Source organism: Pezoporus flaviventris, unplaced genomic scaffold, assembly GCF_033815535.1.
Source record: "Pezoporus flaviventris isolate CSIRO_AGI_PZ_B2104156 unplaced genomic scaffold, CSIRO_AGI_Pfla_v1 ptg000029l, whole genome shotgun sequence".
Lineage (NCBI taxonomy): Eukaryota > Metazoa > Chordata > Aves > Psittaciformes > Psittacidae > Pezoporus > Pezoporus flaviventris.
In genome coordinates, this window is record NW_026892577.1 from 9,402,279 (window position 1) to 9,416,648 (window position 14,370).

The following is a 14,370-nucleotide window of genomic DNA, read 5'->3' on the forward strand; positions in this document are numbered from 1 at the left end:
GGCCTCAGCACAGTTCACAGTGCTCCACACCTGCAGACCTGACCCAGCACCCACTACTGGTGCATTCAATCCCCCCTCTGTCACAGAACCTAAATACTTACAACTGACCATGAGACCAGGCTGCCGGAGCCCGTGTGAAAAGGGTCTTCAAGTAAAACATTTATAAGATTTAGACCGAGGTAAACAGTTTGTCAATAGATATTAGCAAGTTATCACTGGAACTGCCAAAAGTGTAAGGAGAGGATTAACCTTTCCTGTCAAGGATTTAATGTGGGTGAAGGTAGAGATAATCCAGGAGGTGAAATGTGCTTGCCCTGCCTGCTCCCCGAGTAGAGCACTGAGCCCACTTCATAGGGATCTGCCAACAAACTCTGTTAAAGATGAGGATTATTAAATGTCATTTTAGTAACAGTCAATTTATGGTGGTGGAGCTTAAAAAGGCCTTCAAGGACTCTTTTCACCCTCCTGAATGAACAACGTAAAGAGCTTTGCATTTAGCAATAGGTAACATTCTAGAGATATGGTATGTGGATTTACAACAGTACACAATACACAGTTACATAATAAAATGCCAGGAGTTAAGGCTAGCTATAAAGTAATTATGCTATCAAAAAGTTACAAAATTTAAATTAAAACATGCATTTTCCAAATTAGTTGTATTTTCCCGTGCTGTCAATTAAATATCTTCATCGAGGTGGTCAACGAAGACACTTCAACGTCCAAGGATTTCAGCATCCAAGGTTTCAGCCACATCTGACTAAAGTCCTGTGTTAACTTATGACTTCATTCACATGCATCAATACTGTTCCCATGAAATGAATGCCATGTAAAGGTCACCAGTTGCACGTTCAACACAAGCCAGCAAAACAGAACGCATACGGTTGATACCCAAACAGCCTAGAAGTCAGGCCTCAAAGAACAGAAAGCAAGTACTACTTCACAAACTGAACGCCAGCATACCAAAGTACAGCTGGTAACACTGCCTTGATATGACTCAAACTCTAACCACCAAAAAGAGTGCAGTAAAAGTGACCCAAGAGAGCTGTATTTCCCCTACATCGCAGATTTTTTCCACTGCAGATCAGTCAGGTAAATAACTTATTGTACATCTATGAAAAATAAAACCTGCCTATGTTAGTACGTGGCGACACGAAAGCAAAAACCCACCTTCATAATGTAGTTTGTCTATATATTTAACTTAAATCTGTCTATAAAATAAAACGACTAAAAAACCCCATCAAATCTAACACTTCTAACCAAATCAGACTTCGCCGTGGGGATTTATAAATATGACCACCCAGCTCCACTTGCCCAATGGAGTTTAAATGAAGAGGCTTTGGTAAGAACAGAAAAATGGCTCTACCCATTGCAGGTTCAGTTAGAGAAACCACGTGCATGGTGCACACCGCTTCCTAAAAAATACATTCTACAGTGTTCGATTTGTAGAACTAACCCCCTGGAATAGCTAAGGAAAATAATAAACTGTGCATTTTTAAAGTTAGCATTTCTTTCACCTTTACATATTTTAGTGCAAAATATTTTAGGGTGAGGATTTACAACAAAAATGGCAGTAGCAGCAAGAAATCTTCTGTTCTGTACAGTAACAACAATGCTAAGGAGTTTTTGTTTCTTTAAATGATGAAATGCCACCCTGTTGCCAGGTTCAGCATATCAGTTTCAGGCACTGTATTAATTAAACTAGCACCCCATTTCATTATGGAACTAATGGACAAAATAAGTCATGGAGATCAGCTCAGTTTAATTCATGCCAGAGGTTTCTTTTCAAAGAGGTTGCAAAGGCGTTTGCTTTTACCAGTCAGGTTTAAACATAAGGGTTTCTTTCTCTCATTACTGGCATGTTCTGAGTAATTCGTTTCAGTCCTTGCTATGAAGACACTGCTCAGCATTATAGAGTTTTAAACCTCTCACGGCAGTTTCAATTGTGGAATTCTCTCGTGGAGAAATCAGACAATGAGAAACACAGTAGCAGAACTAATATTACACTGTTTAAATGTTCACATGAGAAACCGTTTCTTTTTGTGATCAGAAAGAGCATAATCAATGTTTCAGGCTTGAAGTCAAAACCGTCTATAACTTACTTTTTGTGACCAAGATAAAAACCCCAGTTACTCTTGAAACATCCGAAGGACACAACATTACCATCATACACCAACGCCTTTCTTCTTCCATTCAGAGAAGTAAAGAAAAGGATCCCGACACTGATTGTCTCCACTGAAAATAAAGAGCACGGGGTCCTTTGATGTACACTGCAGATCCAGTCGGGTTAGATGATGAGGATGGAGAATTCCAAGTATGAAATAACCTACAGTAGTTCCCAGAGTTAGGGGCCAGTGGAGTGAAGGCTGGGGATTGGGTAGAATTTGGAAATGCGGCTTTGTGTTGAAGGGTTAAGGCATTCCGATTCTCCAGTCATTTTAAAGAAAACTTCCTGTTCCTGCAGTTTCCTGGCAAATTCTTCTTCCAGCGTCTACAACCAAAATCAGATTGTCATGGGGTTAACTCAAGGAACACAAGTTTCTTGTGAAGCACAAGAAACCTATCACAGTGGTGCCGTTCTGTCTGATAGAACACTGTGACTTCACACCCCATCGCAATAAAATCACCAGGCAATTCAGAAATTGCAAGACAACCAAGGCATTGGAAGCTCAGGACAACATCTGCCCATAGGATACCCTCCGAACACTGTGAAAATCTCGTATTTCCCACTTGAACATTAAATATAACCCCCAAAGCCAACCTCCACCACCTGTTATCTAGCCTCAGTTTTTGCAGTAACCTACTGGCTCCTGAAATACATTCCTAAACCCAGATTTACCTCCAGCTAAGAAGTTTTATATGCAAATATGCACACACAAGCCGCAGGAGGGAACAGCCAGGGGCTGGTAACACAGAAGCCTTTCCTGTTGCACTTGCCCTTTGTCAATTTTTGCATGTTTGATGTTGTTTTAGTATCTTTTATTATTCAATGAACAGAAGCAGTTTGGGACAGCGGCTTGGCCTCCTCCTCTGCGCTACTTTCTGTATGGTCTATATTTGCTAGATCCAACTCTTGATTTTTCAGTTCACAAACTGTTCTGATTTACCTTTTTTCTTGGTCTCAATTTCTCTCTCCATTCCTTCAGTTCTTGGCTGTGTTCTTCATCCAGTTCTTTTAGCTTCTGCGTCTCATGCTCAACCAGTAGATGGCATTTTTCATTCTTGAGATGAGATAAAGATAATCCTTATGTAAAACTAATTCAGATTAGGCAACTCAACATTTGTACACTGACATATGTTGTCCTAATTCCTTTTAATTAGCTTATTTCCTGTAAATAGTGACGTGAATAATTACAAGATAAAAGTATGTTACGAGCCTGCATTATCCAAAGCTGATCTTTCCATTAGAACCAATTGAGATAAGAAATACTTGTAAGTCCAAATATACTCCTGAAATATCATTAAGGCGGCAGCCGACAGCACTACTCAAAACTGTGTTTCACTGCCAAAAATGCTTCTCAAGGTCATACAGCATTTCTGCTTTGATTCCTAAAGACAGTTTGTATAATGCATTAAAATCAATTACATTAAAAAGGAGGTAGGTTTTTGGAAGTATTTCAACTCTTGGTGCCAAGGAGCTCAGACTAACAAATGTGACTTAGGAGAGAAAAGAGCTTGCAAAAGTAGCCTCAGAATTGCCCTATGAGAAGGAAAAGGGCAATCAAACCCCATATTGGCTTCACACTCCTCTCAGTGAGGCACGCAGGCAGCTGCTGATCTTGTGAAGTCCAGTGAGAAACAAAAATCAAGTATTTGGCTACATCAAATACTTGCTTCTTAAGAGCAGCTGGCAGTCTCTAAACTCCATGTCCTTGTTTCTAGGGTGCCAGTCCCAACTGGGTCTGCATCCAGAGTGCAAAAATCACAGGAACAAAACTGACAAGCACATGGCCAGACTGGAATGTAGCCAGGGACCAGTTTTTCCTGGTGAAGCTCAGTGTAGCCCTAATCTGCTTGATTTTACTGGAGCTGAAACTCCCACAAGGCTCCCACGGTACTTGGGGATTTACTAGGTGTATTAGTGGCACAGTCAGGGACTGTGTTCAAGGAGGTAAGTGAACAGAATAGAACCAGCTTCATTGGTTGTTGGAAGATTTCCCTATGCAAAGGTTGTCAGCAGATGATCATTTAATGCTTTAAAACTGTCCCTGAAACAGATAATGGAAAAGGAGACCTGGTCTCTGGTAAACAGCAGCAATTTTTACAAGTTCTGCATTGCGAGAAGAGAATTCCTTCCAAGTACCTTCCAGAAGCTCAAGTACAAAGGGCAGCCTGCACTTGGTAAAAGCCTCCTCAGCCCAAGTACTGCCTCAAATGTCTTGTGGGCAATGCCTGGGGCTGCCTGCCTCTGTTCTGATGAATGACATCATCTCAGCAGAATCAGGTTACAAGGAAAAGCTGCCACAGAAAATAGCACTGGGAACTTCACAGATATTCTAGAAGTGATCATCTGCTTCTGGTTGATGCTGGTCTTGCATTTAAAATGATTCTTCATTAATTGCAAGTATTTGGATCTGGTTAAGTGGTTTGCTGCAGGCCTTTGAAAGCAAAGTTAAACCATGAAGGAAAAGATGTTTCTGCTTTGCCTTCATCTGTCATTAACCAAAGTCTTCCCACTGAAGGTTCATTTATAGTATCATCTATTTCTAACCTGTAACTGATGCAGTTCTCTGATGTTGGCTTCACACTGCAGCTGAAGGTCCCGCATTTGGTTTTCATGTTTCTGATGCTGAGCCAGTCTCTCATTCTTCTGCCTCTTTTCTTCTTGAACAGCAAACTAAAATGAATAATGAAAAGACAGTTTATATTGTGCCTCTAGATACAACAGCTTACACAAGTCAAAGAAAGGTATGTGACAGAATGAATACACACAGCATAAAAGAATAGTTTTAAAGGATTTAAACAGCAACTATACTTCCTTTAGTCTTTCTTTTTAAATTCTTACAAAGGGAATGTCCTCACAGTTTTGTTCATCATTCCATTTCTCATTGTTCCATGCCATCATCCCATACTTCCACTCTCATTTTTCCTTAAAACACAGCCCATTTCACTTCCACGCTCCTGAAGTTATCTCCCTCTCAAGCTAAATGACACAGCAGCATTGCTACAAGTCTCAGTTAAGGTTGGTGTTATGCACCCACTGGAGGCTGGTTCTTCCAGATTATTCATCCTTCCGGTGCTCACACTATGAAACAATGATGTGGGACTTTGGTGCATCAGTAGAAAGCAAACCTCTAAACCTCTTCACTACATTTCCTTCGAAAGAATGAAACCCTGCAGTTTTAGCTCAAAAGCTCGCAAAAAAAATCAAGTATTCTTAAAAGTATTTCACAGAATAACAGAACACTTGGGGTTGGAAAGCACCTGCAAAGATCAATCCCCCTGGCTCAGAGCAGGGTCAGCTGGAGTAGGTTGCATAGGACTGTGTCCAGCTGGCTCCAGAGTATCTCCACAACCTCTCTGGGCAACCCGTTCTAGCATCTGACCACCCTCACACTAAAAAAAGAGAGTGTTCACTTATGTTTAAGCTGGATTCTCTGTATTTCTTACTCCCTCTGATGGGTACTTATACATATGGGTGACAGCCCCGAGCCTTCCTGCCTCCCAGCTGCAGGTATTATGTCTCCTCCTATAACAAGACCCAGCAGACCCGCAGTCATCTTCAAGGCCCTTTGTGGGACTTGCTCCAGTAAACCCATGTCTGTCTTGCTCTGGGAAGCTCAGAACTGGACACAGTGCTCCAGAGGAGCCTCACCAGTGCCGGGGGAAAGACAATATCCTCTGACCTTCTCCAGTGCATCAACCCTGTTTTGTACAGTCAGTGAACCTGCTGAGAGTGCACTCCATCCCATCCTCACATTTACATTGCTTTAAGCATTTACACTATTAAAACTGTTTTTATTAATAACCTGCTTAATCTTCTCACGGTCTTGGTCTGGAGAGGCCAGTGAATTGATTCTTAAACTCTTCTTAAACATTGCCATTCGGGTCTTTGCTTCACTCCTCTGGATTTTAGGCAGTCTGGCTCTTTCCTGAGTGTGCTTGTTCTTTAACTCCTCGATCAGGCGCTGATTATATCTCTGCATTTGTTCTGTTTCCTAAAATGTTAACAACATGGAAAAGTTACAGAGGAACTACTACGTTAAAATGTTTGCACCTCATTTCATCAATAAGCATGCTGTTTGAGTCAGCTTCTTTCAAGAGAAACCAGTCCTGGCCCTAGTGATATCAACAGGGAGGAAGCGCCCTTATTCCAGAAAGCTCTGGATCATGCCCAGCCCAGATGAAGTTCTCTAAGATTCTAATGAAAATGAACACATTTATATTTCATCAGTGGTTGTTCAACTCCTGAACTGCATTTTTTAAAGCCTGGTTCAAAGGGAGAACCTGTGTGGAACTGAACTTCCACAACCGCAGTTGTGAAGGGCTGGTTTGTTGCAAAAGCAACACCCAACCACACAAAAACAAGCCTCCAGCGGAGGCTGCTCACGTTCCAGTCACCAAGGAGATCCCGTAACAACTCTCCACTGGCTTTATGATTTCAAACACTGAACTGTTCTGGTTAGCATATTCTATGAGAAACAAAAATGCCACGGGAGAGACAAGTCTTGTTTTCTGGGCTTTTATAGGATTTAGCCATAGGACAGTTATCAGCTACTTCCCAAAAGCTAATCGGGTTCATTCTGCTCATTTAATCCCAGAATTATGTACTAATGAGTAGATTTATTTAAACACAAGTGTATAAGCAGAATTTGCTATTTCTAAATGCAGAAAGGTTGATGTTGTTTTTGGCTTAGGTTTTTGAGAATCAAAAGGGAAACATATGACCACCTATAGAGCTTTAAAATAACTATGTGGGTCTTTCCTGTGCAAGCGAACAGCTACCAGTGGAGATCATAAGACTACTTCATATAAAACCTCTCTATGACAACACACAAGAGAAAGAGTCAAAGTCAACACTCACTTTTTCATGCCTCTTAAGCAGCTGGTGTCTCTGCATGAAGTACTGATCTTTCAGCTGCTGTTTGAGGAGCTGGTGTTTCTCTTGTAGATGTCGCTCTTCCAGCTCCCAGATGGCAGCTTCACGAGCTGGAAAAAAAGAGGGAGGCTGGTTCAGAAAGTACCACGTAATACTTTCTAATCTAACTGCCAGTGTGTTTAGAACTGCCCTAGGTGGGCATTTTGAGAACAATCCCTTAGCAAATTTTTTTATGACAGTTCTGGATTAGTCATGAGGGTCTCTGATTACATGAGTTTAAGATAGACCATTGTTTTATTGAAATGCAACACAAATGTCTGGTTTTAAAGAGAGATTCTGATGCCAGATACCTCTCATGAGCTGCTGCTTGTTGTTGAGGCAATCCCGTTCAATAGTGGCTAGTTCTGTCTTCTGCTGTTGAATGATTTTCTTCAGAGATGCATCCAGCTCTTGTTGCTGCTTCTGCACAAATTCCTGCTCCTGGTAAAAACCAACACATATAAATTACATTGTGTTATTCTAACCCATGACATTTTAATGAAACTCCCAGCTCTCTCAGCATTAGCAATATATGAAAAGCAAATACATCTATGAAAATTTGAGCTAACACGCCTCAGCTACGAATTATGCATCTCCTGTATTTTCTACATGGAGAGTAGGTAAGAGTGTACTTAATGTTTAAATAATACCTTCAGAAATAAGAACAAAGGCAACGAACTAGCCAGCAATCTGCAATTCATCCCATCTCTTGTCCCTCCTCAAAACAAGCTGCAGGTTCAAAGCTAGTGAAGTACTCAGTATAAAGTTATTATCATATCAAGGGTTACTTATTAATGCATATAAGAAAATGTAAGTCATTAGGTAATTATGCTTTGGATAATTAGTTAAAGCCTATTTATTTATACAGTTGGGTTTCAGATTTGTATCTCTTGTCATGAATGCAAAGATATTGAGGTTGGGAGTGCTGCAAGACTGCTATGAAGACACCCAACAGCTTTTGCAGGAACTGCATCTGCAGAACTTGCAAGCTTATCACAACAGAGCTGAGGGGGCTCCTCTCACAAAGCAATCTGCCATCTGTCCCCATATTACCTGCACATTCCCCTTAGGTGTACCACCCTGTTGCATCCCACCATGAAAAGCAGGCAGTACTAAGAATCCCCCCCCTCCCAGCCCCAAGACCTGTTGTCTTTCTTCTCTGCAACTTCAAATAACAAAACAAGTATCTCCAAGCATGCAGGCATGCACACGCACACTCTTTGAGTATCAGAAATTAAAGCAGATGTTTCTACCATGATATAATGATCAAAAGAAAGGATGATGGCAGTGTCTTATCAGAGCCAAGGTGGGCAGCTGAGGCATTTGCTGTTATACATAACAAAGCAATGTTAAATGATGTTCAATTGGAAGGGAGAGATGGGATGAGGCAGGAAGACAGCACTACAGACGATGAGAGGAATTGTCTGATTTTTTTACTGAACCTACGCTTCTGGCTAGAAGAAATGTCAGCAACATATGGAATTAAATGTCCATTAAATGAACTTCTAATTATGACCAGGATAATCCTGGTTTTCATCTTCACAGACAGTTATTAATAGATGAGGCTTTCATCTCTCCTGGTGGAGAGCAGTTACAATTAGCCAGGTAACACAAAACTAGAGGAGGAGTATGTTGACAGTGACAGACCTAAGGGTATAAAAAAGAACCAGAAGGCCATGTCTGTAAATGAAGTCAGACATACCTAAGCAAATATAGGGATTGACAAAAAAAAGTGTTCTGTTTCCCTTTCTAGATTAAAAGGATAAGAAAACTACAAGCTTATTATTCTGAGGGTGCAGACCCATAATTAACAGTGTTTGATTTGCCAGGAATTTTTTAATTTGGAGGGAGAGGGGAGAAAGCTGTTCTAATGCAGTCATGATCAAAAAGCAATTGAGTCTGAGCTTTACTCAATCACTTAAATATCACCACTGCTGTCTCTACAGGGTAAATCTTATGTTTTAGATTTGCTACCACGAGAAAATAAACCAGGCAATCTCAGAGCGCACTCTGGCCTTTCCACTTCTCACATCTACTCAAATATCACATACAATAAAAGTCACAGACTTGACTAAAGAACATGTTGAATGGTTAAAGGCAGACAGTGCAAGGTATTCTGCCCTTTTAAAATTACCACTTGGTTCTGCCCAGTAAGTACCTTAAAAACCCCTCAGATATCTTTAAAATACATGGTTTCACTGCACACACAGCACAGAAGTCACACATTGTTTGTCACATGTGCTGAACAACTAATAAGCACCAGAGAACAGTATTATATAGCATGTGTGAAACTTCAGTGTCTTGCCCAGAGTGAACAACTGCTGTAATTTTGATCTTTTTACTATGAATAGTGCATAGTTACATGAATTTTTTGCTAACTGTTTTAGGGACAGCGATGACATTGATCAGCACATGAGAGCAGAAGAAGAGAAAACACATCTGCAAAATGAGAGCAATAAAACTTTGGTTGCTTTGCATTTTAAGACTTACATCCTGCATTTGCGCGTTGAAAAGTGTACATGAAGACAACTGAAAAGACTGAATCATAACCTGAGCAACGCCCTGTGGGACACAATGTACTTCCTATGTCAGAATATAACGTAATACATTTCTGCTCTTAAAAAAAACAAAAGGAGAAACGAGATCTGCTGTATGTTAGCAATACACATTTAAACTGTCAAGGCTCATCACACTAAAGTAGTTACTGACAGAAGTTCCATATAGTTGAAAATTAAACATCTGCACCTTGTCTTGCACTTAATGTTCCAAGTAAGGATTTTTCACCTTTAGAATTGCCTTTTACACCTCCCACTTCAAAAACTGAAACCAGCAGAAAAAACAATCTAAGTCACTACAAGCACTATGAGGTTTTTAATTGTTTCCTTAAAAAGTTCAGACACATATCCCTGCGATGGGGGGAGCGCCGCAGCTCAGTTACATTCTGTCCGGGGAAATCCCCTCATGAATTAAACACTCAATTGACTGAAGTTGCTATTATTTTCTATCAGGTCACTTACATAAATGTCTTTAAATAACTCATCCAAACATGCTTTGTCACGGTGCAAACTCACTCGGTACAAGCTGCGGCCAGCACAAAGCCAGTATTTTTTAAAACACTAGCCCTCCTTCCTAGCTGGGTCATCTAAAAGCAGCAAGTCTGAAGGTGTGAAATTATACATGATGCCTTGTAAAGTTTCCATACACCTACACTTTGACATTTAAATAACTCAATTTTACCTAATCTGTTCTGCTTCCATGAACAGGATGCCTCATGTTTACACATTATATACCTTTTCCTCTCCCACACCTATACTGCTCGAAACTTAACTTCTGACTGTAACCTTTATACTTTGATGGACCTATGGGGTACTTACCACTCGTAAAAGCACTGGAAATAAACCTGCTGTGAAAAAACACTGTTTTTTTTTTCAGTACAGCATATGAAATATTACGCTTAACAGAACAAACCTGGAAATTGCTGGGCCTACATTTCTACACAGTATACTCAATGGGACGTGACATGGGAGTACTTGAAGAAAGAGAGCAGTACGTAGGGTTAGTTTGAGTTAAGTTCCATATTCACTCAACAACAAGAAGTGAAATCATCAAGCTGTGTGCATACTGCTGCCTTTTGTATTTTAGTAGCTTGAAGCTGCCATTGTTACCTGAGCATGCTGGCTTTGTGCAAGCTCCTCTTTCTTGCGTTTCATGAGCTCTTTTCTCAGCTCTTTTGGTGCTTTCTCCACTTCACATAAAACCTACAGTGTATATAAGCATGCAGAAGGTGGCGAAAAGGACACACTTTCTCCACAGCAAGCATTACCGTGAACATAGCACATGCAGATCAAGCACTAGAGTTACTGGGAAGCGTGCATTACTTCAGTAGCAGGGATGTTAGTAGTGAAAAGAGCTTACTGAAAAGAGAAGGAACAAGACATGCTTTATGTGTGCTAGCAGGGCAGAAAGGAGGTATATGCCAGCCTCTTTTTGCATGCAAATGCTGCCCAGTGCTCTCAGAAATGGCAATCTCTTGCTTGTAGTTTCATGCAGCAGCTAGAACAGTCAATAGTTAAGAAAACCACCACCTGCAAAAGTGGTTATTTTCTTGAAGCACTATATCAAAAGGATTAGAGAGTATGTTTACCTCCTGGTAAAGCTGTGAAAATGGTTGGAAGTTTAAAACAACTTCCGCTGAATACCAGCTATTGCTGACACTGTCTCTAACATGAATTTATAAGATGCCATTAGTAGCAAATCCAACCATAAATGACATCTACACAGATTGTGTCTTTAAAATAATCATACAAGCAAATAAAATATTAATTGGTTGTGTTTGGTTCTGAAGAATTTAAAAGCAGAAACCACCACTAACTAAGGATACTTGCAAGAAACTTCCCACAACACGTGTGCTGCAACGGAACGTGTTTCAGTCCAAGGGGAATTAGACTAGATTAGTAGAAAGATTCTAAGTATAACCTGTCTGCATCAACTGACTATTAATCTGTTAATTTGCTGATGTGCTTTATTTATTTTTAAGAATTATAAACATGTAACAGTGCACACTCCAGTATAGCATGGGGAGTTTTAGAGCAGCAGCTGCATTTTGACTTCAAACTGTAAATCGCCTCCTTAAGCTTGAAATACAAAACTACGCCCCTAAAAACAAATGCCTGTTTGTTTAATAGTGGAAGCATCATCAGAAAAGAGAGTCCAAACCACCACATGCTATTCCTGTTTCCATGAAAGAACTGCTTGTAGCTCAGAGCAATATGTAAAATTCTTCCCGCTTTCCCATGTAGGACCCAATCACCAGTAAATAGAGAGAGACTCAAAAATGCAAGAGGTATCAAAAAAGAAGAAAAATTGTTATTTACATGTGAGCATATGGTTCAAACTGAATACAACTTGTATTATTTCATGTGCTTTTGTACTACAGGATCATTCTATGCAGAAGCATGGAAATCTGAGTCTAAGTAACTACTAGAGCAAACGCTAGAGCCATTTACATACAAACAAGCATTACACAATTGATCTGAAAATGAAATAAAACAGCTTTTAAGATGCAAAATCCATACGGAAACACATCACCTTCTCTTAGTCTAATGCAAACAAATTAATAGCATAAGGTGTCATTGTCAAATGGCATTCATTTTGCCTCAACTGTATGACACACATTAAATTAACTACAAAAGATGTTAGGTTATCCAGACTTTTCCCTCCTGGCTTTCCTTTTTAAAGGAAAATAAATCCATATAACTGCTGCCACTTCACTTACAGACATTCTAAACAACAACAGCACACATTCAACAGAAGCCTAACAAATTAACAAAAAGTATCTGAATTTAAGTGGCTCTCAGTAGTAACCAAACTCATATTCTTTTATTCTAAACTGTAACTTGGTAAGTATTTCCTAAGGAGCTAAGGCTGGATTTGTTACAGTAAAAATCTCAAATATTTTTCACAATCTTTAAGAAAATAATTTTCTTGATTTGAGGGAAAATAATTAATTTTTCACAGCAGTGAAAAAGTTTTCCAACTCTGTGGCATTCCCTACATTAAGTCAATACCTAAATCTTCCCCATTAGCTGTTTGTATTTCACTTTAGGCAGTAAGACAAAAGAAATAATACCGGCTGCTAATAACCCTTCCACAACTCAGTACAGCACAAGGCTGACGAGGCTTCTAGGAGACCTAATCTCAGCGGTTGTTATACCCATACTCTTTATTTTCTATATTATCACCATTGTCTCTTACCTCTTTTTTTTTGTTCTTCAGCATATTCTGGAATTTGGACAATTCCTTCTCCTGCTCTGCTTTGATGCGTTTTGCTTCATCTCGTAAGCGGTTTGTGTGTTCCTGCTCCAGGCGCTCTATTGTCTGTTTCTGCTGCTTTTCCAGATTCTCTATTTCCTGATCATATTGTCGCTTTTTATTCTGTAAAAACAATTTGGCATCTTTTTTTACAAAACTAAATTCCATTCAGTGAAGTGCTGTCCACAGGATGGCCATGAGCAACTGCCTGGGCAGGTGAGTTCCAGCACGCAAGCCAGGCACCCCACAATGAAGCCTAAGCTATAGCCATCATAAAAGGAAACACCCCACTGCTGCCTACTCCATCAAGATGTCATATTTTAAGGGCACCAAAATCCAGAAACTCACTGTCATTTCCTGTTCAAAACGCCTGTACATCTGTTCTCGCTGTTGCAAAAGCTTATTACTGAGCTGCTGTTGGGCTCTCTGCTCCTCTTTCTGAAGAAGCCTCAGCTCTCTTAGCTCTTGACGCCTAATAATGAAATAAAAACAATAGTGGAAAACTATAGAAGATGAAAAAAGCATTTACAACTTAGGTCCAATAAAACTAGTTTTGAATTGATGGTTTTATTAAGAAACATCTCACATTCCTTTTTACTAACAAAATAATTGAAATTAATACCCAAATATTACAGAAATAAGATCATTAGTCCCCTACTTTTATTTAAACAGGAAAAAAAGAAAGCCAACCTTTTGTACATTGTACTTTTAAAAACACTTACCGTAAAAATCGCATTTCTTCACTTTTGGAGTCATTTTCAGTAACTATTTTTGATGTGGTTACACTCACTTCTACTCCATCAACAACAAACTTCCGAGTTTTCTTTAAAGTTTTCTTCTGTCTTCTAGTTTCCTGAATAAAGCATTGCTAAGTTATTCTGGACTTATTTAAGTTATATACTTTCCCCTTATTTGTTAATATTCAATTACTTCAAATATTTCTGTGAAGGTCCATTGTAGGGCAATCAGGATTTTTTGCTTCTCAGGTACCCCGCTAACCAAGAGAACTTGAAAAATTCTAATATACTGAGACTTTCTGTAGTCAGCAAAGGAAAACTGTAATTATTGATCATCCAAATCAGCAGAAGAAAAAAAATAACCTAGGTAAACCCTGAACATGCAGTTTTATGTTCAAGAGCTGAAGGCAGCTGCAATTAGTTTGCTTTTGACCATAATTTCCCCAGACACCAAAAAACATATTTAATCCGAAAAGCAGTACTGAAACAGAATAGCAATTTACTCACCTACCTATTTCTGCTTGGAAATAAATTAAACCAGCAAGTTCAGTTTTTTACTTCTTATATATTAATAAAAAAATCATGTGATGCTCTTACTGACAGAACTGGCCAAATCTCCCTTCTCAGAGCTGCTTTGTTTCACTGTGAGGGAAGAGAGACCCCAGCTGAAACTGCATCTCTACTACATTAAGGCTACTGCAAACACCCTGAAGTCATGCTCAGCACTGCTATACCAAGTTATCATTT

At 39.6% G+C, this 14,370-nt stretch overlaps 1 protein-coding gene across 3 annotated transcripts in view; it reads right to left on the reverse strand.

The window, feature by feature from the left end:
* Positions 1-374: 374 nt before the first annotated feature.
* SLK (STE20 like kinase) overlaps positions 375-14,370 on the reverse strand; it is a 48,900-nt gene continuing 34,904 nt past the window's right edge. For 2 of the 3 annotated variants that reach the window (XM_061458827.1, XM_061458826.1), the window contains exons 10-19: positions 13,609-13,739; positions 13,235-13,358; positions 12,830-13,009; positions 10,741-10,833; positions 7,387-7,516; positions 7,022-7,146; positions 5,967-6,155; positions 4,709-4,834; positions 3,105-3,218; positions 375-2,488 (exon numbers count right to left, since the gene is read on the reverse strand). In XM_061458827.1, the coding sequence (XP_061314811.1) occupies positions 2,342-2,488; positions 3,105-3,218; positions 4,709-4,834; positions 5,967-6,155; positions 7,022-7,146; positions 7,387-7,516; positions 10,741-10,833; positions 12,830-13,009; positions 13,235-13,358; positions 13,609-13,739 (1,359 nt within the window). In that variant the 3' untranslated portion in view covers positions 375-2,341. The remainder of the gene's footprint in view (positions 2,489-3,104; positions 3,219-4,708; positions 4,835-5,966; positions 6,156-7,021; positions 7,147-7,386; positions 7,517-10,740; positions 10,834-12,829; positions 13,010-13,234; positions 13,359-13,608; positions 13,740-14,370) is intronic. The other variant, XM_061458828.1, reaches the window with a different exon arrangement.